General features: G+C 39.2%; 2 protein-coding genes across 8 annotated transcripts; one reads left to right on the forward strand and one right to left on the reverse strand.

Moving 5' to 3' along the window:
* Positions 1-839: 839 nt before the first annotated feature.
* Positions 840-8,517, reverse strand: LOC116259416 (probable inactive poly [ADP-ribose] polymerase SRO2). 7 transcript variants are annotated; one of them, XR_007574156.1, is made up of 9 exons: positions 8,392-8,517; positions 6,745-8,031; positions 6,319-6,557; positions 6,100-6,209; positions 5,598-5,729; positions 5,410-5,505; positions 3,063-3,127; positions 1,922-1,982; positions 840-1,224 (listed from the first exon to the last, which is right to left on the reverse strand). XR_007574156.1 is itself a non-coding variant. In XM_031637227.1 (8 exons), the coding sequence occupies exons 2-7, from the start codon at positions 7,917-7,919 to the stop codon at positions 3,101-3,103; spliced, it is 1,779 nt and encodes a 592-aa protein (XP_031493087.1). In that variant the 5' UTR covers positions 7,920-8,031; positions 8,392-8,517; the 3' UTR covers positions 1,671-1,979; positions 3,063-3,100. The 7 variants fall into 7 exon arrangements, 2 of the variants coding, with proteins under 2 accessions (XP_031493087.1, XP_031493088.1); XR_004173932.2 differs by having other exon boundaries at positions 843-1,224; positions 1,922-1,979; XR_004173931.1 differs by lacking the exon at positions 840-1,224 and adding an exon at positions 1,671-1,821 and having other exon boundaries at positions 1,922-1,979.
* Positions 8,518-11,724: 3,207 nt separating this feature from the next.
* On the forward strand, positions 11,725-19,195 carry LOC116258981 (uncharacterized). The gene is made up of 7 exons (XM_031636545.2): positions 11,725-12,533; positions 14,494-14,532; positions 14,625-14,695; positions 17,246-17,310; positions 17,395-17,484; positions 17,614-17,706; positions 17,971-19,195. Exons 1-7 carry the CDS (start codon positions 12,043-12,045, stop codon positions 18,370-18,372), a joined length of 1,251 nt encoding a protein of 416 aa, XP_031492405.1. The 5' UTR covers positions 11,725-12,042; the 3' UTR covers positions 18,373-19,195.
* Positions 19,196-24,620: the final 5,425 nt, after the last annotated feature.

A 24,620-nucleotide genomic window follows, 5' to 3' on the forward strand; every position in this document is an offset into this window, starting at 1 on the left:
GAGAGTAAAACAGATCCCAAGCAGAGAGTTTAGATTGCTGTTCTGAATTTTGGACTCTTCGATTTCACAGCTGAACATGATCACATCAGCAACAGCAAACAAACCACAAGGGGGAAGAACATAAACCCCCAGACAAAAGAAAAAAAACAGATGAGTACAGGTACGATACAGTTACTACCATAGAAATTTCGCTCAAATTTACTCTCGACTTTGGATCCGGTTTTGAAAACAACCAGCCTCAAGGTATATCCGAGTCCTTAATTGCGATCCGATACAGATATTCCTGATAATCCAATATATATATATATGATTTGGGCATTGAACCCAAAAACAGAAAGAAAGTGAGGCGAGCACAAAAGGGAAATCTTTTGTCATGTCCCCCAACAATATAAGCCACTACAAACGAAGCCGATGCACTGAAAAAGCTTTCGATAATGCAACGAGAGATCCTCACAACTGAACCACTTGGCTAAAAAAGGAATGTGCCAACCCGAGCATCCCTTTCATGCATGTGGAGACAACGTAACCCGGCTGCATAATTCCAAACAGAGCCCGCACGACGCTTAAGAGGACCAGCTTTGGCATAAAAAATAGAGAACCTAAATATAACCTGCCGTCTACACGTCGTTAAGAGGCCCCTGACCATACACTCCCTTTGATGTGAACATGAAATCACGTATGGAAGAAAAGACGATCTTCCTCTGGAGACGTGTTCTTAACGCCGATTTAGAACCATTAAAGGGATTCGGTATACTATGTCACTAATCTTTCCAACTTGGAAGTCGCAACCTTTTTCTTAGAAAAAGAATTAATGAACTAAAACAAGCTACAGTGCCAAAGAGCCAGTTGCAGGCTACCAGAAAGGAATAAAAACAGAAGGCTCAGCAACACAGCAGCGACCTTTTCAGGAGGCTCCACATCTAAAACGGATATAACAGGTTGACGCATGAGAGATAAAGCCAAAGCGAGTTCCTTCCTTTTCGTTTGCTTTCTGTTGACTACATTCTCTAAATATTCATCCTCGCGTACATTTTTGTTACGATCCATCTCGCAGAAAGCGATGGTCAATATTATGAACACCAAGAACTTTTGCGATCCACTACTGAGCTCCAAGCAAATGGGTTTTCCAAACAGACAGGAAACCGTGACGATGAACAGCTTGGCTCGATTATTCCACCTCCAAAAGCTGCTTGTGGCCAACGTATTAGCTTCTCCTTGAAGGTTCTATAAAGTTAGCCACCAAGCATGAAGTGAGAACCAAACGTTCCAATATACCTTCAAATCATCAGGAAATAATGAAGAACGTGACGCAGAATACACGCTCAGCAAGCACGCCACACCACCAAGCCATTGCCTGAAGCCAGGACCCAGTATTCCAGTCCACTTTGAATTATAAGGAGAAAACCAGGAAAGAGGTGGCATGCCACCCGAACATTTGGTACCCACCATCTTGGTGTATAATATTCGGACAATTACCACAAGCAGCACATGGAAACAGATGTACGTGCCAGAGAACAAAAAAGGAAGGGAGTAAACAATAGATTAATAGATACCCATGTAATTAATAACAGATCATATAGTCGGGCCATTGAAACTCGATGTTAGTATTCATCAATTAAGTGATGCTTCAGTGAAAAACTATACACGTAGTCGAGAAAAAAAGTGCCAGGTTAAAGAAAAAGAAGAGATGTCATCTGAATAAAAATTTGCGATTTTTAGTCGACAAATTCTAATTGTTTCATGACTTGCTGCATAACCTCAACCTGCTCTACAGCTCCTAAAAGGAAAGATTAACACCAGACAGGAACATAATTCACATTCCTGGAATGAACAAACACAACTTTACAGGGCCACATAAACAGGTGATCCACAGACCAAGAACTTCTGTGACACTCTTTAATAGTGCATGAAGACAAGATACCTGAAAACCCTGCAAAAGTTTGTGTCCCATCATCCTGCCACAATTTGTGCAGCCCACCCTGCTTAAAACAAATCTATGATTTAGAATCTGCATCCCATTGGTCTGGAAAGCATGATAATCATCAACATACACAAAAACAGATGGGAACAGAGGACAAAAGCATAGATTCCATGATAGATAAGACCATGTGTGGGGAAACATGTCTGGAGAAGATTGCAGCAGTTAAAAGTGAATCCACCTGCAAACCATCAAACTCCCTACTATAACATATCCAGTGCAACATTTATCAAGCAGAATAAAGTGCTACAGTGCAATCCCTCCCATGTAAAAGAATTAAGTGCTCCAGAAATGAAGGAAAAATGCTTATTGGAGTACACTATGCTTTGAAGCTCATATTTGCAAGTTGTTTTATACTTTTGGAACAAGCGTGGTGAATATCCAGTCTTTCAAGGAAGCAGGGAGGTAGGCAAAACTGGGATTAGACAAAGCATCCAGATTATTCCTACCGAAACACACCAGGGAATTGGACTACTTATCCTTTTCTCTTTTGAAACCTTAATCCCTGAAAAGGCTCCTGGAAACCAATCAATTAACGAAGTTTTTGTATAAGAACTCAACCAATCCACATTCCAGGATATGAGCAGCCAAAAAACAGTCGAATCTTCAGGATCAGTGCATGCTTTGCAGTTTGCACATAGAACAAAGCCACAAACACTTACAACTGACCAGCAAGAAAACAATCAATAGCTTAAGAAGAGTCAAGAGACAACACATGGATAGCTATGTTTCTTCCAACAGAAACCGTTTCACATTTTTTACATTATTTTGACTGCAGAAGAGAATCAAATAAAATTTTAAAAACCAAATAATGATATCCACAAACATGATATAACTCCAGACTGACCATCAAGGCATCAAAAGCTTATGGCATCTTGGAATTTGGAGGACTCTGACTGCTCAAATTACTTCAAAACATAAACCGAACCTTTATTCAAAAGGTTGACCACTCGCTTTATATTATACTTTCTTTAAAATTTAGAGATAGACCATGCGAGCAACAACAGCAGAAGCCGCAGAACAAGATATAAATGATACAGAAAACAATTACCAATAAATTATAATTCAATACCACCCAAAATACCTGATCTTATCTTTCCTAAGACTTCCCCAAAGTTTTGTCTACTTCGAAACAGGAACGCCATATCTCTGCAGAAATCATAGACAAAATTATAAAGGAAAATAAAAGTCACTAAAGCCATAAGGCTATCAGTGCATTACATCCCACTCCACGGCCAATCAAGTAATCAAAAAAATATCAGCATTTACCAAGCCACTTGAGCCTGTACTTCTACCGAAGAAACAAAACAATGAGGTCCAAGACAGGTCCAACCTCGCCATTGCAAGTTATCTCTAAGCCCACACATCTATCTTGCAGCTATGTTATACAGGAAAAAAGGCCGACACAACAAAAATGAAGGCTTAATTTGGCAGATGTCGCATCAACCAATGATTGTCGCTTCACACTTCAAGAGGAGGTCAGAATGTAGTCTATTTGTGAATAAGCACTGTTTGCACAGTTTCTAAAAGCAGGAGATATGACACGAGAGATGCACAAAGATCAAAAACGAACCTGCTTTCTTGGATTCTTACCAAATTCAATCTTCCCTTCGGAACTTCTTCGAAAAGGATATAAACCAGTTTAGGTTTCATAAAAAGAGAGGGACACAAGTTATTTTAAATACCTATACCTCGAAACCAATGTTTAATAAGAAGCATATTTTCCTAATAGGCAGGCTGCTATTAATATCAATTATTATCAACTATACCTATAAAGTAGAAGAGGCCAGAGGCTTAGTGCAAAGTTTGTATTCTACTTCCCAAACTTTTTTAAAAAAAATGAATGGTAAATAGTACTTCATGTACTATTAATAGGGAAATGAAAATTTTAGCATATGTTTCTTTTTTAAAAGAAAAGATAAATTCAGGTATTTTCAGAATAAATCCTCAAAACGGAAAGACATAACAAATCAGGTCAAAAAGTATTATGAAAGAAGAAACACATGGAAAGCAAACACTTGAATGTGTGTTGTCCCACATTTAACTAGCGGGAGAGATCCTCCTTTTTATCCAATTTAACGAGAAAATCCTCTCTAGCATGAGGTGCCACTTCATATAAGTCCTGTTCTGTTACACTACTAAAATAATAAAAAGTCTGAATCCAGAGAGAACTTATGAAAAACCCAAGAACATTCATGGACATGATATCTGGGACCCCTACCTGACATGATTGGTGTGGTCAAGTGTACTGACATGGCAACGACATTATGAGATGCAACCTAACAGCAGTGGCGGAGCCAGAAATTTTTAGCTATGGGGCACCGCACTATCTTATTATTGCAATGGGTTGGATACATGTTCGGCCACAGAGCAGTGGCCTAAGTCTGGTGTAGGCACCGGATATGGCTACGCCTGAGTCCAACATTATCATATTAAAACTTTTGTAAGGGTTTACTCAGGCTGGGGTGGGCAGTTGCCCGCGCCAGCTGCAAGGTAGCTCCGCTACTGCCTAACGGCAAGGGAAGACGAACAAAAACCAGTATCACATATTTAAGATAAGAAGTCCCTGTCGGCCTTAGAGAAAAGGACTCAAGATGAAATAAGCCCCAGACATGCCCCATTCCTTAAAACTGTTTTAAACATAAAAATCCAAAATTAAAAACCAAAAGGAGACAGCATTAATGAGGAAAAACAAAGCACAAGACCAGGACAAAACCAGCAGCCTCAAATTGGAAAAGGAGAAGGGTGATAAGGACCAGTTGACAACGGATCAAAGTCCTCAAAATATACAAGACTTAAAGCAGAGAAAAAAACTATCTGTACAATATTGTAGAGTAATAGTCTTTCCAGTAAAAGCTGACAACGGATCAAAGTCCTCAACTCATACAAGGCTTAAAGTAGACAAAAAAAACCTACCCGTACAAAATTGTAGAGAAATAGTCTTTCCAGTAAAAGCCCTGCAGTGGATACGTACTAGAAAGCTCCTAACTCATAAAGAGAAAAAGGTACAAAGCCGTTCCTGGGTATGCCATATTCAAAATAAATTAGAAAACATTTGCATACATTAAAACAATAGCAGAGATTTTGATAACTGATTTTCCAGTTGAAAGCCTAAGGAGATCTCTGCACAACCCCAAATAAAACACACACAGACAAACTTCACCTAAATTGACTGCTTAATAAGGACATCAGCATGAAAGTATGAAACCCTTCCATGCACTGAACCAAATGAAAGTGTGTAGCATCAAATCAAACACCTCTTTGTCAATACTCCTCTATGCCATCAAAGCATGTTCCACAACAGCCTACATGCTACATCGATGGAATTTCTTAGTATTAGACAAAACAAGAAACATCCAACACTTAACCACTTGAGATAGTGAGGATAAAAAAGAATATTAGTTCATGAAATTTTGGTTTCAGAAACTCACACAGGAACGCAAATTTTTCAAGGTTGCTATCAGCAGATCATCCCCAGCAATTGATCTTAACCTTTTAATAAGTTCTTCCCTGGTCAACTTTTTCCTCTGGTGACAAAAAAGAAAGAACACCCAAACAAATTTTCATAAGACGAGAAGGCAAGGCAAAGCTAGATACAAATTTACAAGTCCTTTTATACCTTGAATTCATCATAATAACAGTCAAGGCGCTTTTTATTTGCAGCAGATATATGTTTCTCAATTGCAGCAAACAGCAGTGGAAATGGCATCCACGTAGATGTTGGCCTCTTCACAGGCACAGTTGAGCTTCCCTGTATATGTTGCTTCCAACTTTAGAAAAATTAAAATTTGCCATCCATTATCTCAAGGCTAACAAACACAGTTAGTTTCTCAATTAGTATATGACACAAGCACAAGACAGGGCTCCATACTATCATCAATAAACCAGAAAATTCATGTTACACCATCACAGGGCACAACTCCATAAGCTCCTATCAATGAAGAAGGAAAGTTCAACTTCTAAGTACACGAACTCCCACACGTGGTAAGGCACCAACTGCTCATCAGAGGCTGCTCCATGGATTCAACTGTTTACCAGCCCCTTTCTATATGAACAAACTTAAACACTTGATTATTCATTAAATAATGGCCATCACAAACTGAAACACAAAATCTCCTTACCAAATCAGCAACAGGGGCATGTTGTTTCACATGGGTGTCGGGCAATGGAGAATTTGTAACTGCCACTAACGGAACTGTGTTTTGACTTTCTTTTAATCGAGCCCAGTACTCTTAAAATTTTAAGAAAAAAAAAGGAAATGCAGAAAAGAACGGGGTGAGTAAGTAGACATAACGACTAAAAGCTTAATAATTCAATTAAGTTGTCGCAGCACAGATTACCTTCAACAGGAGGCACCTTAAAACTCACAACATACTCTGGGTGTATATGAGTGTTCATATGGGTCCCCCATATGACATAACGTCTGGGATTTCTAATATCGTCCACACCGCTGTCAAAACTGTCACTGCTAGGACAGAACTGTGCAGAACCAAGAGGGACTTGCTCCATATTTCCCATTATCACACGGCACAATACCATGTGTTGCAAACCTTTTTCGTCAACATCAGAAAAACTGGCACTGCGGATACGCAATGAAAACAGCACTATATATCACCCAGCACATGAGATGCAAAATAAAAGATAAAAGACAAAACATAAAGGAAATCAAAGACAACTTGTACAAATCCATTAACCAAAAAACAAACGGACTGCAAGATAGAAATAGCAACATCAAGATGAGAGAAGAAAAACATAAAGAAACTCACCTGATAAGGGCGCATTCTTTTGATGAAAGGTAGACGCCACTCCCATATGCCACTCCACCTATAGGATTTCGGATCCTTCCGAATCCATGGAGCATAATCTCAACAATACCATCTCTTGAAGAACCATGCCATGCATACCGAACATTTGCATCACCACGGTAGCTCTTCATAACATGAACCTGGTTTTCAAATAGCTGCATCCGAGCCTGTGCAGAACTGCTTGTTGGGGAGTAACGATATATCCCGACTATGTGGCTAGCAGTCACAAGCGTACCCAAGCCCAAAAGAAACACATCGCGAACAGCAGTATAGTCACTAGAACCTCTGTCCAGAGCCACTATTTTGTCACGCAGAGATTCTGAACCAAAAGTTTCTAGGACCCCCTGGCTCATAAAGGATAATCCTCGACCAAGAGATCCTCCCTCGCGCAGCAAATCACCATTTTCGTCGACTACTTCTTTAATCTCAGCAGGCTGGTTTCGGTCAGAACCAGAATTCTGATCCAAGTCGCTGTGCTCATCTCTGAGCGGGCTGCGCTGGACACTTACAATCTTTGCATGTGAAATTGATACATCGCTTTGATCCTCTGTCTTCGAACTATCTGCAGCGCTAATATCGATTTCAAGCTTCACCTCAATCTCAGGTGCATTTGCACTCATTGGGTGCCTGCACTTCTCTCCGTCCTTGGCATCATTATCATCAAAAAAGAACTTCGGAAAGAAGCACCTATCGGACTCGTCAATCCACGCAACTGATTGCTGCATCCCACTACTTAGATCGATCAGCAGCATGTGAAGAAAATCAACGAGGCACGTTTGCGCATCCAACGCCACCTCAACCGCGGATCTATTGCTGCCAAACGCATCCACGAGAGGTCCTCTTAGATGCGCCGGGAAATCGCACCACTCTCCCTTTGAGAAGAACATTATCCGCTTGGGCAGCCCGCTCTTGCGAAAGTTGGCATAGTTGTTGATCATCGACTTTCCAGAACAACAACCACAGCCATGGCTGAACCCCTCCGCCGGTGGAAACCGTAATCCTCTCCTCGAGACAGCACGTTTGATCTTCCCACACCGCTCGCCCATCAGAAAAGCAGCACACTTGACTGCCCTCTTCCTCTTCAAATCCGTGACCCTATTTCTGCCATGATCGAGCTCCCCAACGGCCCTATCCATAACTGTACAACGATCTCGATCCGGCAAGAATCAAAAAGTCTACAACTCAAAAAGAAAAATCTACCGACTTATACATATTTACATCACCGGATCGGCGACACCCTACCGCAACCTGTCCAAACAAAGCGCGATCAGGACAACGAAACCCTAAAATGAGTCCAAAAATTCAAATTTTCAGAGCGAACGAACAAAACAAACATAAGGACGCTCAAACCCTAACCAACACACCAAAATAAAATGCACAGTATAAAAATTATCTGCAACAACCGCTTACGAATCTGAAGATCGTACCATCAAGAGCTACAAATCATGCGATTCTAAAAGAAAATTAACCATCGAAATTCAAACGAAAACATTTCTTGCACGATTTATTATTAATGAAAATGCGAATGATGCAGCCCAATAAACGGAAACTTGATTCCAATATAAATAAATAAATAAATAAATAATAATAAAATGAGAAAATTAGTACCTTGCTCAAGAAAGCCATTCGGGGGAAAATTAACGCAGAAAAAGAAAAAGGAAAAAAGAAAAGATGCTAAAGGAACGACCCGCCCACAGAGGACGACAGAAACGGAGGGTGGACAATATAAAGGCGACAAAGGAACCGCCTCTCACCGAATGGATTGGATATCCAGAACCGAACGAGATCCACGGTTCTGGGTCTCCATCTAACGGTTTCTCCTCCTGCTCGTCGATACTCGACGAACAAAGGGATTCGGATCGAAGAAGATCCACAAGATGACCGCCTCCCTCTGAGAACACGAAACCGGAGACGGATCATTTCCTGATCCGATTTTCTGATTGGATTCGGTTCTAAGCGGAATCGACATCCGGAAGTAGTAGTCAATACGGCAAGGCGATGGCGTGAGTATTCAGAAATCGAGATGTAATTATTTTGTAACCAATGATTCAGACGAAGTGCCTTTGAATTATACGCTTACGAAGGTTTCGAAATCGGACTGCTCGGATCTTTCTTCTTTCCTCTTTTCTTCCTTTTATTTCTCTTTTCACCTCTCTTCCTCTTCTTCCTCCCTCCGGCAGCCGGAGGCTTGCCGTCCCGGCAAGGTCCAGCGATGGCAAGGGACTGTGGCTCTCTCCTTGCCCTCCACCCATCATTAGGTAGATAGTTTGGTTCCCGCGATGGGAAAGGAGCCGCCGGCCGGCAGGCTGCCGGCGATAGTGGGGAGTTGAGTTGGTGCAAGAAAGGAAAAAGTTCAACCAAGGTCATTCTATCTGATTTCAAATGAGCGGCTCTAGTTTGATGACTGATGACTCTAAAGTCACCATTAAATATATGAAAATTGAACGATGAAGCTGACTCCCTAACTTTTCATAATCATCCAGCTATTTAGATAGAGCCATTTAATGCAAGATGATTGACGGTTAAGAAAAAAAACATGAAGAAAAAACTGATAGTTATAATTCAGATTATTATTTTTTCATTGACCTTGCATAACAAAACTCATATATATATATATAAACTGATGCATTCAGGTTGCATCATGCATGAGAGGCAGGTGAAATCTTGCATAAGGGATCTGGCATTGAGCTGCATGTATAAGAAGTGGAGTTCCATCGTGAATCTTGCATCGAGCTATGTGTATATATATATATTTATTATATATTTAAAAACACCATGAATGGTTAAGAACATCAAAGGTCGTTCCTACACCTACACGATAACTTATTGTTAATATTTTCTTTAGCATGATTCTTTTAATTCGTTTTTTAAATATTTAACTATCTAATAACATTTGGCATCCATCTAATTTTAATTCTAAATTAGTCGCCAACATAAAGAACCAATAAGAGAGGAAAAAAGTTAAGTAGCTGGTATGGCAACAAGCAACACACACAACATTTGTAAAACACCAAAAATGTAAGGGGATTCATTTTAAGGTGTTCTAGATTACTTCATATTTCAGATTCAAGGTGATCTAAGATCTTGACCGCGGTATAAACAAACACTGAATTTGATCACTAATGAGCCATGGTTGGGCGAGACAATGTCTCAAAAAGCTTAACCGTTTGATTGCAAACACAACACTCGTTACTTAGAGCCTGAAAACCTATATGAACATTAGATTGTATTTGGATGGGACCTAACATGAGATTTTTTTCGCTTTTAGCTCGATTATGAACTTGGGTCTCATGTGGTTAGATGTCTCATATGATTCTTAATTTGCTTCCCACCAACCGCAACTGTAGCCTTACTCTACACTAATGTACGAAGCCCACAAGTAATAATTGAACTTGGAATTTCTTGTCACATGAATGAATGCATGACCAGTGTTACGAAAAATAACAAAACGCCCCTTCACTTTTAAACAAATCACAAATAGCGCCTATATTTAAGCAAAAGGCACTTCATTTGGAGAAACATTAAAGTAAAGGAATGACTTACAAATTACCTCTCCTAGTCTTAATTATTTTCAACTCAAAAAGAGATAATTTTGATTAATGAAAAGACAGTTTTATAAATTACTCCTCTACACAAGTGTTATTGATTTTTTCTAAACAGTGATTCGTTAGTTGCCTAAGAATCAAGCGATGCTTCTCTTTAATTTTTTTTTCTTAAAGTTAAGAATGAATTTTTTTTTAAGTGTGAATAAAGTTAATTAGTCGCTATAAAATTGTTCATGTTCGGCGAGTGGGTCATTGCTTTCAGCAAAAGGTCTTCGTACCTGGACAATGAGTTGCCGTAAAAGATTTTTTGATAAAACAATAGTTCATCTTTTGTATTATCTTTAATAAATGAGTGGGACTCTCTACCTACCTATTTAAACAATTTTTAATACAAACCTACTATAGATACATTGTCGAAAAAAATATAATTAAAAATTACAATAATTTCAATATTATTGTTCAATAGAATATCACAAAAGATTCGTGACGGTGTCGTCTTCTAAAAGCATAACTATAATAGTTAGAAGCTACGTACGTTCGTAAAATTTATTAGACATTGAGAGGTGTTTGGTAACAAAAATGTTTTATTGTTAGTAACATGACGTTCTACATGCAAAATGTCTTCCAACTTTCTAAGTTATAAAAGCAAAGATTATAGTCACAGAAAACACATTTTTTTTTTCGAAAAAAAAAGCATGAAAAATGCGATAAATTAACTAGCAGTTTAAAACTTAAAAAAACATATTTTTTAAAAAAATGTTAAAAATAAAAAAAACATGTTTTTAATGCTTTTTTAACATGTTTTTATTTTTATTTTTTTCGGTCTTTTTAATGTCAACGGTTTTTTTCATTTTGTATTTTTCATTTGTTACAAATCTGCTTATCTTTTTTATGTGTTTTTGTTATTCTTTACTTATTTTATTTTTCTTTTATTATTAGTTTTTTAAAATTTACATATTTTTTTATTTTTTTAAGCTTCTCACGTATTGTGTATAATATTTAAATTTTAAATCGGTTAAAAATGTTTTCACACTCTCAGCAGTTGAACCAAGCGTCAAAATACGTTTTAGTTTCATGATTTTTGTTTTCAATAGTGTTCCTTATACTAAGAAGAGAGGCGAAAAGAAGATGATAAGAAAGTGTCTCTTTATCGTAAAGTGTGCGACCGTCCCTTTCTCTCTGTTTCCGAGAGACGTCTCTATGGTCAGAAATCAATTTGCGTTTGACGCGATGAGTTTTGGGAGCAAGTCGGGGCAGTGGGCAGGAGCCACGTGTACTCTTTGCGAATAAAGAACTTTCGGGAGAAGAACAAACAGGAAGACTCTTTCTTCTCCACGCCGCATCACGCCACGCGTCAGCAAGCCACATGTCTTCTCCTTGACCGTATTACGCACGATCCACCCGGACGCTACCCCTCCTCTCTCCTTTTCCTTCTTCCTCCTCCTCCTCCTCCTTCCTTCGACGGAGCCATCGTTTCGATTTTCGGGTTTCTCTCTCTTGCCATCTTGCTTCCTGTTCTTGTTCTTCCTTTTGAGTGCATGGTACCTTTACGGCGGACTAGCAGGTTTACTCCGGCGAGTTGTCTCGTGCACAGTGTGCAATGGCGTGAAAGAACGCAGAAGGCGAAGGAATTTCGAGTTGGTGGTGGCCGTGGTAGTTTCTTTTTTTCTTTTGTTTACCGTTTTTAGTGTCGGGAAACGGAGTCGGGTTTTAGATGGAGGACAGCACGGTGTTGCCTTCTCCCTCATTATCGCCGTCGTCATCGACGTCGCCGGAGTCGCTCATTCTGACCTCAGGCGCAACTGTCCGCGTCAATGCCCTGCTTTCCCTGCGGTCTCTGCGGACCCTGCTCGCCTTCCTGAACGCTGTTCTCCTGTTCCTTCTCGTGCCATTCCTGCCGCGGAGCCGGCGTTCGTCGCCGGCGATGGAGAGGCCCAAGGACGAGAGGAAGCAGAGACAGGAGGCCATCATTGGGACCGGTGGCGGAGCGGTGCCGGCTGTTCGGGTTCCGGTTGCACTGGTTCCGCGCAGGCTCGCGGCGGCAGTGTCGCTCGAAGGAGAGGTTTCCAGCAGACGGGCGCTGGCGATCAGGAACGTGAGGGACGATGAGAGCTCGGAGAGTATCCGGGAGTTCAGCTTGTTCGCCACCGGTAGGGGCGAAACTTTGTTCACGCAGTCGTGGACGCCGGCCTTTGCTAAGACGAGGTGAGGGTTCTTTCGGAAACATTATGAACGAGTTAGAAATAGAAAGATGTTGCTCTGGCTTGATTTTTTCATCTCTAGCATGATTTTTGTTTTCACTTGGTATCTAACCTCACATTCTAACACGTTTGATTCTTCGTAGAGATAAAGAACGCGATGACGAAACCAAGTAAATGAATTGTTCCTTCCCAATCTTTTTCTTTCTTGTTTTCCGTTGAGAAGTTTAAAAGTATAACAATTCCTGGGCCTACTTCATCTCTCACTTTTCCCTTCCTTTGTTTGTTGACAATCTACGCGATGATCATGATGACCATCGATCCGAAGAAAAATCAATATGTGTTTCAGTTCACCCTCTGTCTATTGGTTGAGATGGTTGGGGTCTGTAGGGTGATTTATGCAGGGAATGGTGCTCATGAAGCTCGTTCACTTCACTGAAGCTCCATGAGTAAATCGCACACAAGTTGAATTATATTATTGACAAATGAGCCATTCTAAATTTAATATCACACCTCACTTTATTGGCTATTCCTTTTCTATGATAAATTCATGATTGAACCTACTACTGGTTTGTAAATTGATTAGGTGAGGGATGTCTCATTCATTTTAGGGATCCAAATTAACTGTTTTTACCTTTACTATTTTTTCTGGATTTATGAGCTTGCCAGCCTTCATGGGCCTTTTTCTATTGAACAGTTTGCTGGATGAGGTTGTGAAAGAAAATTGAGGTTTTGGGGGGGAGGTAGCCTTATAATGAAGTCCTAACCATCAAGACAAACTTTGGTTGGCACCATTTTCTGTTTAAGATTCACGTCTAACATCTCTGATATCCAGCGCTTCATTATTTCATTATCAATAAAGAACCACACCAGCAGTTCATTCCTTCCACATCATATGAAACACATCTCTTGGAACAGGCTCTCAAAGTTCACCGAACCCAAGGGTGTTTCTGCAAATGCAAAAAAATGGCAGAGGTGGGGGCACGACCAGTCCCAGCGATCTCAAGAAGCAAATTTTCTAGTTCACATATTATTTTGTTTTTTTTAATTTATAGAAAATATTTTATACCGATGCATGCTTTCTTTTTTTCCTGGGGAAGCCTGGATGTTCAGTCAAGGGCCACGGTCTATTATCCCTGCCCAGTTACGGACTCCTTCTGCGCACCAAAATGTGCAATCCTCTGAATATGAGAAATTCAAGTCATGAAATGAAATGGGCTTCATATGCTGAAAGGGTGGGCCTGTTTTCCTCAGATGATTTTCTCTGTGCCATGAAAGAGATGCTGCAATCTAATGATGTCACATGCCAGGCCAACTGATCTCATGTAGATTGTTCTTCTAAGTTCTTATACGTCATCTTCTGTAAATGGTGAAAAAGACTTGTTTGTTTCCATAGCTCATCTTGTAAAACCCTTAATTGAAATTAAGGGGTTAATCATCATGCTTACACGACCATATATAATCTGTTTTTTGCCTACTTAAACGTCTTTAGGTTGCTAGTCTTCCTCATGAATTTTTCTGCTTATTGTGTTTCCTATTGAACTTGCTAGTTGGGTTGTCTCTCTCTGTTTTTAGTTTGATGGGCGAACACTAGTGTGGGTCCTGTAATATAGACTAATTTACTTGTGATTTACAGATGCATATAGACACTAAGAACATATCGCCTGTTGAATGGGGTTCATACATATGCATTTTGTGTCTTTAACCCTTCCTTTAGCTCATCGCCTTTTGGTCTTCCTGGAATGGAATCCTTTTTAGATATGTGATTTACCTAAACAGTCAGATCTTAGAAAGCTGCACATAGGATCTTCTAATTGATGTGCATTAGTTACATAGCCCAAATCTGAGGGATCAGTTACGTTTATTAGTTCAAGTCTCTTGTGATGAAACAAGACAAATTTCATAGTCATTCTAGTCTTCTAGATTTTACAGTATGAAGGGCTTATGTTCTTTCTTGTTTTCCTCAGGGCCTTGGTCATTATCCTACATGGCCTTAATGAGCACAGGTGGATATTTTCTTCTTTCTGCTACTAAGTTTTGCTGCCTACAATATTATTTAAGCATGTACTCTAGCCTGATTGTCGGTGTGGCTTAACAGTGGCAGGTATAGCTTCTTTGCGAAAAAGTTGAATAGCAACAGCTACAAAGTTTATGGTATGGACTGGACAGGTATATTGGCAGCCATCATGTTTATTCTTTGTGCATATTAGTATTTTTTTAACATAGATTACACTTGCATTGTACCTTGGAATTGAATCCAAGGTACTGCTCGTGCTTCTACTTCATAGATTGGTGAACTTTATGAAAGAGCAACTTCAGTTATGCAGGAAGTAATTGTCCCATAGAAGTTTTTAGCATTTTACCCCTTGTTTTTTGTGATCATTGCGTTGAAATACTAAGCCTGAACTCCGAGCTAAATTTTGCATCAGACAGTTATTAGATTGCACGGGTGAGTAAAGGAACCCTTTCTAGCAAAGAGATATCAAGCATGGATTCAGCCTAGTGTGTGGCATTCTGCCATCCCTGAGCTCTTGAGCAAAAATGAAAGAAAAATGAATTTGGCAGGATCAAGGTGGAGATGGCTTCATTGGGTAGTCCGAGATTCACATTGGCTGTACCGATCAGTTAGACTTGATTACTGCTGTCAACAATAGCAGCAGTCATCATGTGGGGGAAAGGTAGTGCTTCAGTTGATCGGTACCTTGGTCTCTATTTGGTTAGGGCATTGGGTTCATGAATGACTTTGTTAGTTTGTTTTAACTTTTAACCTTGGAGAATTTGTTCTGGAATCTGGATGAATCAAGTTAAGATTCACAATCATGTTTACAAAAATGTCATGCAAAAGGTGCCTTGAAGCTGTTAAATGAACAGTGCCCGGCCACTTGGCTTGGTACATAGCACATATGGTACTATTATGTGGGATTGATAGACTGAGTTGGTTCCCATGTTATGGAATATTTTATGTACCAAATTTGGAAGAAAACCTGCCTGGTTCACTTACGCTTACCTACTAGAACTTGTTTGATAGATTGTGTAACATAGTGGGAAATTGGTTTTTTGTTTTGTTGCTTGCATTTTTAGGTGGCCAGTGGTTCAATTACTCTCACTGTTTTTTTAAGATAAATAATTCTTTGTTTAAACCATAGTCACATATAACATCTTGGAGTTTCAAACGGCGAGGTTTTTACGACAATCTTGAAAAATGTGGGAAAAAACGGTAAAATTTAAAAAATCTTAAAAAAATTCTTAAAAATTAGGAAAAAATAAAATAAATGAGAAACTAATAAGTCAACAAAAATCAGAATCAGAATCGAACTAATGCATAAATCGGAATCGAACTAACGCATAAATAACATCAAGTTTATAGCCCTCATGGCTTTACAACTATAAAGTAGAAAACTGACATACAAATGCAACTGAAAACAAAAACTTGAAAGTTGAAACTAATCGATTGAAAACAAAAAACTAGAAACTAACAGACATAAACAAAAAGTAGAAACCAACAAACACATTACTTACCTCAAAATGTCCAACGCACATATGCAAATGGATTGAAATGCTAACGGAAATCCTACTTGAGCATGCGAGCGTGGTTGGATGTAGCTGTCGTAGGTCTGCACGGTGCCGGAAGATGGGCTGGGCACTGGAAGATGCACCAGTCCGTCGGAGGTTTAATGTTGCTGTGATGCAAAAGATGCTGGTCTGCTCCGCTGGTGAGTTTGATGTCGGAAACCTCGCCGGAAATCGCAAATCGCCTGGATTTAAAGTTCCCAAAATCTGAAAACCCTAACCCTAAAAGAGCATCAATACCCCCTTTGTTGAAATGTTTTTAACTTCACCCCCTTTGTTGAAATGTTTTTAACTTCACCCCCTTTGTTAAAATGTTTTAGTCTTACGTTTTATTCATTTTCTACCCAAACTACCATTTAAAATTTTTCAAAATTACAGTTGATGCGACTTGCCGAAATAAAAATTGTCGTTGTAAGAAAGACGCAAAAAAATGCGTTTTTACGTGTCGTTTTTTCATTTTTTTTTGAAAAAATGCGTTTTTTCCCGTTTTGTTTGGCATTTAATTTTCCCTCGTTTTTTTTTTTTTGAAAATAACGCGTTTTCTGTGACTATGGTTGCCTTTAAGCAAGACCGCTCAGGATCAGATGAAGCTTTTGGTGGCTCGTCTCAGGTCCCAGCGAGCACCAGTAGGTATGGCCAGCTTGAATATCAGGCATGCTGCTTACTTTTATTCAATAATAAAAGTAATGTTAAAATACTTTGAATACACCCTATTATTGGACTTCTCCTCCTTTTTTATTTTTCTTTTCATTTTTGACTGTCCTAATCTTGGTTATTGTTTTCCCCATATGCCAATGCAAACATATACATCTCCTTGTTCTTTTTTTGTCTCTGTCAAAGTTTGCTGTTGATAGAAGGTGTTGGAGTGAGATAGAAAATGATTTCTCTAAGAGATCTCTGGTTTTGCACTTGATCGTTTTAAAAGGCATGTAGACATAGGCAATTTCATAACCAAGCTTTGATAAGCCAAAACCTTTGTAGTTCAGGCTTAATTGAGCTGAGGGGAGATTATAGGCCTTCCTTTTTTAGCTGATATAACTGAGACAGATGGCCTTTCTATACTTAACTGTTTAGTTTTTATATAAGGTGCATGAAAGCAAGATTCTGGTCATATTTCTCATTTATATTCAATTAAATTTTATTTTCTAGGACATGGTGGGAGCGATGGCTTGCATGGTTATGTTCCATCACTTGATAATGCAGTCAATGATTTGGTATGTCTGTAATTTCTACCACAGCAATTTGATGTTTATGGTGTTCACAAACTTTAGTTTCTTGTGTGCTTGATGTATTTCCAGAAAGCATTTCTGGTGAAGGTAGTTGTGGACAACCCAGGCCTTCCTTGCTTTCTCTTTGGTCATTCGACTGGTGCTTCCATCATTCTGAAGGTAAGCTTCCTTAAGAAGACAATTTATACAGCATCTTTGTACAGATTGAAAGGTTGAATTTTGAGTGGTTTCATTTTCCTTTCCACTCACTAATTCAAAAAATTGCTGTTTGCAACAAGCATTATGAAGGCAGTTCTTGATCCAAAAGTGGAGAATGTTGTTGAAGGAATCGTAGTAACGTCTCCTGCTGTGCGAGTCCAACCATCCCATCCGATCTATGGTGTAAGCACTTGATTATGCATATATGTGCACTTCCTTTGGAACTTTGAAGTCATATCAGCATGGACAGTCCTTTATGTTTCTGCTGACCACATGGCTGCGCTTATAGTTCATCACCAAAAGGAGGGGACCTTGATCCCCTGGTGTTCAATAGGAGACCAAAACAAGCCATATTCATGCACATCTGTTCGTGGACATAATGCTATTGCTTAACACCATTGCCTTCGCTTGTTGAGTTGCTTACTTTGTCTTCCTTATCAACCTCAGGTAATTGCACCAATTCTTTCCTGCTTATTACCAAGGTATCAGATTGGTGGTGCAGACAAGAAAGGACAACCAGTTTCTCGTGACCCGGAAGCACTGATAGCAAAGTACTCTGATCCTTTGGTTTACACTGGTTCCATCAGAATTCGGACAGGGTGTGAAATACTCCGAGTAACATCATTCTTGCAAGAAAACTTAAAGAAAATCACTGTTCCATTTTTAGTTCTACATGGCTCTGCTGATACTTTGACAGATCCAAGTGCATCTCGAGCTTTGTATGAGGAAGCATCCTCGGTAGATAAAACCATCAAACTTTATGAAGGCTTTCTGCATGATCTACTGTTTGAACCTGAAAAAGACCTTATAATGAAAGACATTATTGATTGGCTCAACTCTAGGTTGTAGTTACTACTGCAGAGTTGGTGAAACTGGAGTGCAGTCGGCAGGATGCTGGTGTTTGCAACTGCCACTCTGCACGAGAACTCCAAATCCAGTAGCTGGTAGATGCTAACAGGAACTTTAGGTTGTAGCATTGAAGTGGTGTGCTGTTAATTTGCAGCCACGCTTTTCTTTTGCAGATTTTAACAAATTAGTTTGGTGGTACTGAGGTAAACTTTGCGCCTTGGCAGGCCTTTGAAACTTGACCATCTTATAGAGCGGCAGCAGTCAAGAAGATGGTGCTGCTGGGCAACTGTTAATATTTTGGTGTAAAAGTAGGAACTGTATGTTTATTATTTAAATTGCTTTTGTGCTGCTATGGTTTACAAAACAAAACTTGCTTCAAGCTGACAAAGCGCTATGCTGCCACGCTGAAATATTAGCACAATTAAGCATGTGCCCAGCTTTCGGCTAGCTTGAGTTATGAGCACGGAAATCCTACTGGCTACAATGAGGTCTGCTGTACCTAAGCAAAAAAGTCATTTGTTTTTTTGAAGGAAATTACCCCGTCGGGCCCGTCCGAATGTGGCTTTTGCAGCTAGTAGCCGATGGGCATATCAGCTCCTGTAAGAACTACTGCAGTTGTTTTGGCAACGAAAGGAATCTTTTCACATTTTGAGCTTCTGCAAATCTTTTAGTACTTTGTTTTGTGGTTGCTGGTATAGAGACCGAGAGTAATGCTCGCTTTAAATTTCTTCTAGTGCCCATAGAGGTAACTTCATTTGTTTAATCAATTCGAGATTGAGTTGAGAATGTATAAAAAGATTGTGGAAGAAAGGCCCAGCATTTTGTTCTCAAGCGGCATCTGTTTCTGCCAATCTGCGGTTGCACCTGGTTAGAGCGAAGCTTGATTATGTCGCGTCGACAAGACAACCACAACTTTGAAACAGAGAGTACCCAGGACCAGGGAGCCTTGGCTCCTCGTCAAGCCAAACATACAACTTTGGTAAGGAAAGTTAGATGAGGCTGTCAACAGGTAGAGACGAGATTTTGCCTCCTTCATTGTTGAGGATTTCATTGTGGAGTTATCTATCCAACCTAATTAGCAGAAGCATTCATGCTCACATTCCCTGAGTTTTGCCTTGGCTAAAATGCAGCCCTATCAGATTATGCCAATAAAGATCTACTTCGGGTGTGGAACTGTTGATGTTTTTTAACTTTAACGTTTCCAGTCACACACCAAACCACGTGAATAGACAACTACAATTTTTATTTCCTTTTTGGTCGTACCATTATACTTTAGATGGACAATTAACTTGAACACCATAAAGGTGAAATCCTTTTAGGGGTTGTTTGGCAATAGTATTGTTAAGGTCTCATGAATGCGTTAATACATTGTTACAATGTTCCATGAATCTATAAGATAGTAACAGTTATTGTTACCAAATGACCTCCTAATTACTTTTGGTGCTCTTAGACTTTTTCATAGGCTGTTGTCTTGGACAGTTCTTCTGTCCAAAGTGCTTGCACGTCATGACCGGCCCTCTCACATTAAAGCACGTACCAGTGGCGTGTTGGGTCCCCCAAATATGCATGCCAACACACGGAAATCAGATACATATATACATACATGCATATATTCAAACATACGTACATATATGGTATATACACATGTATGTACATACAGACGGTCCAAAGGTTGAAGATCAGAATTCAGGGACAAGTTACCTGTGGAGGATGAATGGGAAGCAACGGCCTACACCTAGCTCTTCATTTTCTGCTCATCTAAGGCATTCAAGAGCAATCCACATGAGAGCAAGGACCTGACTGTGCTGGTTCATTTCCTCTGAGTGGAGCAGGAGATTGTGTTTCATTTTGCAGTTGGTGATGCTACAGTGTCTTGCCGGGTGAGATCAACTGGGCTTATAATGATCCAAGTTGCATTAGCATACAAAAGAAACGACCGAATCATTATATTCAAAACCAATCTATTACTTTATGCTGCATAATTGCCAATTATTGATACATCCATCGAAGACAAGCCGAGTCGGACGAAGCTTCTGGATTGCCTAAAATCTATATTATATCTCCAAAAAAGTGATCTTGGCGTTTTAACAATTAGACATGTATATATATATATATATATATATATATGTGATGAATACGTTGTTTTTATCTTTTGGAAATTATGAAGGGTAGGAAAACGCAGGGAAGTTGGAGCTCGTAACTTCTACATGAAGCGAGTACCACAAGCATCATTCAACTAAATAAATAAATAAGGCATAAGGAAGCTGAACCGTCAATAAATGCACATGACGCTTATAGTAATGAAGAACTCTGTTTTCTTATGAAAGGATCTTTTTATTTGTAAAGAAGGCAAAGGAAAATGATATCATCGATATGATCTTCCCAAAGCCAGCAAATGTAGAAGGGGGAGCTGACTGTCTCTGTATCATGACAAACCATGGCCGGACTCTTGTGCGCATTCTATTTTATATTGTCGGGAGGCATTTTAAATCTTTGTTGCAGTGGAAGCCTGAGGAGAGCTTTTCAGTCCGATTGGTTTTGTGGTTTGGTATGATTATCATTTGAACATTTTGAAACCAATAAAAAATTTCGCAACAGTACAAAGAAACATGGCTGTCATCCTCTTTCACTTGTCATGTTCATGGGCAATAGTAAACTTTGCAGATGAATTGAGAGGAAAATACAACTGTATATTAAGGTCGAGCATCAACCATGAAATTCTGATCACTTGTATTTAAACATATTGGGATGTAAATTAAACAAAATCTTTTAAACATACTGAGATGTAAATTAAACAAAGTCTTTCCATACATCCATGATAAAATATATACTACAAACATCAATTATTTCAGTCAGATGAACTAAAAAGGAAGCGTCCATGATAATTTGTGAATCAATCAACCGAGTCCCTCATGGATTTGACAACACACATCCTTCACCAGGAACAAGAGAAACTGCAATAATAGAAAAAGTTTTTCACTTTCCATAGGAGATCAAAGTAAACCATCCTAGCTGAGCCTTTACATTGATCCTTGGCCGTACCTCCATCACTTTCACTCCCATGCACGCGCGGCCTAGACACATAGACATGCATATGTGCATACAAGCACATGCACACACACACACACACACATCCATGCTTGATCCTGCTCGATGACAGAGACAGTGCAATAGCATTACTTCTGCCAGTTATATGTATTGTATGAATCTTTTAATGGGACCATCTTAACTTTTTCGTTTTCGGTTTTACTGTAGATGATGGCCCATAACGCACAAAATACGGTCGGAAGAAAGCAACCAAATCGTTAGGTGGGATTACTGTTACTATACGAGTGCAATACGTCACAACATTTCCGAAGGGAAAAAAAGAAAGAAAACTACAATCCCAAGAAGATTAGGATCGTAATACTTTTCACTTGTGTCTGTATCTTGTGTATCATATCAGTCTTTATTTATTACGTTTTCTTTTTTTGACATGATCTCCATATAAACCCACTGCATAGATGCGTTGCTTCACGACGCATTGAAATTATTAAGAAAGTTCATGTTATTGGATGACATCTAGATTTGCATTTCAATTTTTTTATAGCTTTCGATATCCCTTGCCCACTGGAAGGGTCGTGAAATTATTGACACAATTTATTTTATTACATGACATGTGAATATGAATCTAGAAAAGTATGGAGTACTCTAAAGGGCATAAAATATTGTAGCAAAGTACTCTGAAATTAAAATTATTTGCACAAGCCTCCTGGATAAATTTCATCTTTTGAGTCAGTGTAGTTCGGTTGGTTGGGCTGATGGGTCAATGAAAGGGCAGGTCACCAGTTTGATTCTCATGGGTGCTATTTCTCTAAATTGTAAACGATGATAATTACTACGATTGAGTTGAAGATTGTAATCTGTATGTTCATTTAGAACCCAAAGAAACCCTAAATCTTGGAGGCAGGAAGAAGGAAGGAAGGCTTCAACTTCTTCGGGCTATCTCTCCACTCTACCAACTAAAACATATGTTATGGTATCTAAACGAGTGATCATGTGTTTTATTGACCAAAAATTACCAAAGTGCCCGTAGTAGTTAAATAAAAAATCCTGTTTCACCTTATAAAATTACGAAAACGGGGCTCATTTTAAAACGTAGAAACATACAATCTCATGTTAATAACATAACATGCCTTCATCCACCACACCACACCACACCATGCAGCGTTCATGGTTAGTGAACAGGAGCTTGAAGTGAAGGGCTATTTTAGCCAACCAAAACATGAAGAAAAGTTTGGTCTTTTTTTTTTTCGAAGCATTTAATTCCTTGAAAATTAAAATTTTGCTGTATTTATTACGTTGGCTTCTAGTCACCCCTTCTAATATTTAATCTCCTTAGTGGAGAAGACATAATTGATGAACAAATTAAGATGATGATCCAAGGGCTAGCAGTTGAAATGAGAAGCATCCATGGGGGATAAGGTGGATGTTAATATTCATGCAAGAGAATTCGTTGTTGAGAGCTCAACAAAATCAGTCTTTCCCATGATTGTTGATAAGTTGGATATTAATATTGACCAGAAAGAATATTCACATGACAAGAAGATCCTGCGGCTCCAAGTCAGACATGACACTGAATTGACGGCCGATCTCATCTCAATTTCCCTGCCTTGTTGATTGATTGATTTTATTTGTTTATTTATTTTAATATTGGCTCGTGTTTCAACGCTTGAAATCTGTGCAAGTTAACATGCTCGGGTTGAACACACCATAACCTAACGAGGAGAAAATGGATAAATATTTTTTTTTCTCGTTTTGTTTTCCGACTGTTTGGTAATCAGCACAACTTATTACTATTTCATAAGTTTAAGACATATTTATAAAACATTATAACACAAGTGTTTCATCAATAGTGACTATTGCCAAATAGGTAGTGTAACGCTTCATGTTGAGAGTTTATTTTTACATTAAATTGAAGATTGTAAAAGGCCATAAATGATAATGATTTTTAACATTTTTTTTCGGTTGAAACTGAAACTATTAGGAACTAGGAGCCTATTGAGTTCCATCAAGTCAAATGTTCAAGTGTGTTACAAGAAGGAGCTAGGTTATTACATGACAAAATTATTTTTTTCCATTTCCTTTGGACATTTTGCCATTTTGGCCATCCAAATATGCACGTGGTCGAATACAAAACTGCTTGCGATTTAATGAGCTTAGTGTGGACCAAGACAGTGGCCAATTAGACAAGCGACGAACCATGATCTCAGTGAGAATATGGGGGGAAGCTTGGGGGGTCCGCATGGGCTCTGGCCTCACCTCAAATTTCTTTTTGAAAACATTTACATGTATATTTTAGAAAATTTTACTTGTCTTATATAAAAATTTTGAAAAATGATATTTCGGTCCATTTCAAAATTTAAAAACTTTAATTCGGCTCTCATGATAATAAATTTCTGGCTCCACCACTAAAGAGAATCAATCCCGGCCCAATGTTGCTCCACCACCTTATTTAGGGCCGCCGCTGAAACCACTTTGCACAACTCAGTCTACATCCCAAATGGCTCGGCCCATGACGACCAGAAATTAATCAACATCTCACGTATCTTCTTGGGTGATTGAGGTAGCAAAAAAGGAAAAGGTAAACTAATTAGCAGCTGTTCCCGTCTCTCAGGAAGGGAGGATTGGAGCAGATTATACGAATGGCCATTACTTCTCGGCCGGCGCTTCTCAGGCTTGCCACAAACCTTCCAGAGCAAAACTCCATTAATGAAACTGATGATGACGATGGTGGTGCACAGTTTGGAAAAATGGATCAAAACCTGTAAGAGAATCTCTAGAAAGGACGATAATAGGTAAATCCAATACCATGATGATGATGGTGGGGTGAGTGACGGCTCACAGCCACGAGTAAATATAGTTGACAATGGTGATATACATGTGCAGAGCAGAATGCGGCCACCAGGGATTCTACCTGCAGAAGCTGAGTAGACGCGGCCCCAGTCAAGACACAAATAATACATACATGATTCTTATTTATCAAATAAAGACGTAAATCACACACACACACACACATATATATATATGTGTGTGTGCGCGCGTGCAAGAAGGCATTTAATGCGTTGACATATGCTTTATACTATAATATAATATAGTACACCTACGTCCAAAAATACCATGTTCAAGAGGTGTTGGCGAAAGCGAGTTTCTGCAGATAACTTGTGTTTGTGATACTGCTGTGATGCCGAAGATGATTGGAAGTATGG

The sequence above is a fragment of the Nymphaea colorata genome, chromosome 8 (genome assembly GCF_008831285.2).
Source record: "Nymphaea colorata isolate Beijing-Zhang1983 chromosome 8, ASM883128v2, whole genome shotgun sequence".
In the NCBI taxonomy this organism is placed as follows: Eukaryota; Viridiplantae; Streptophyta; class Magnoliopsida; order Nymphaeales; family Nymphaeaceae; genus Nymphaea; species Nymphaea colorata.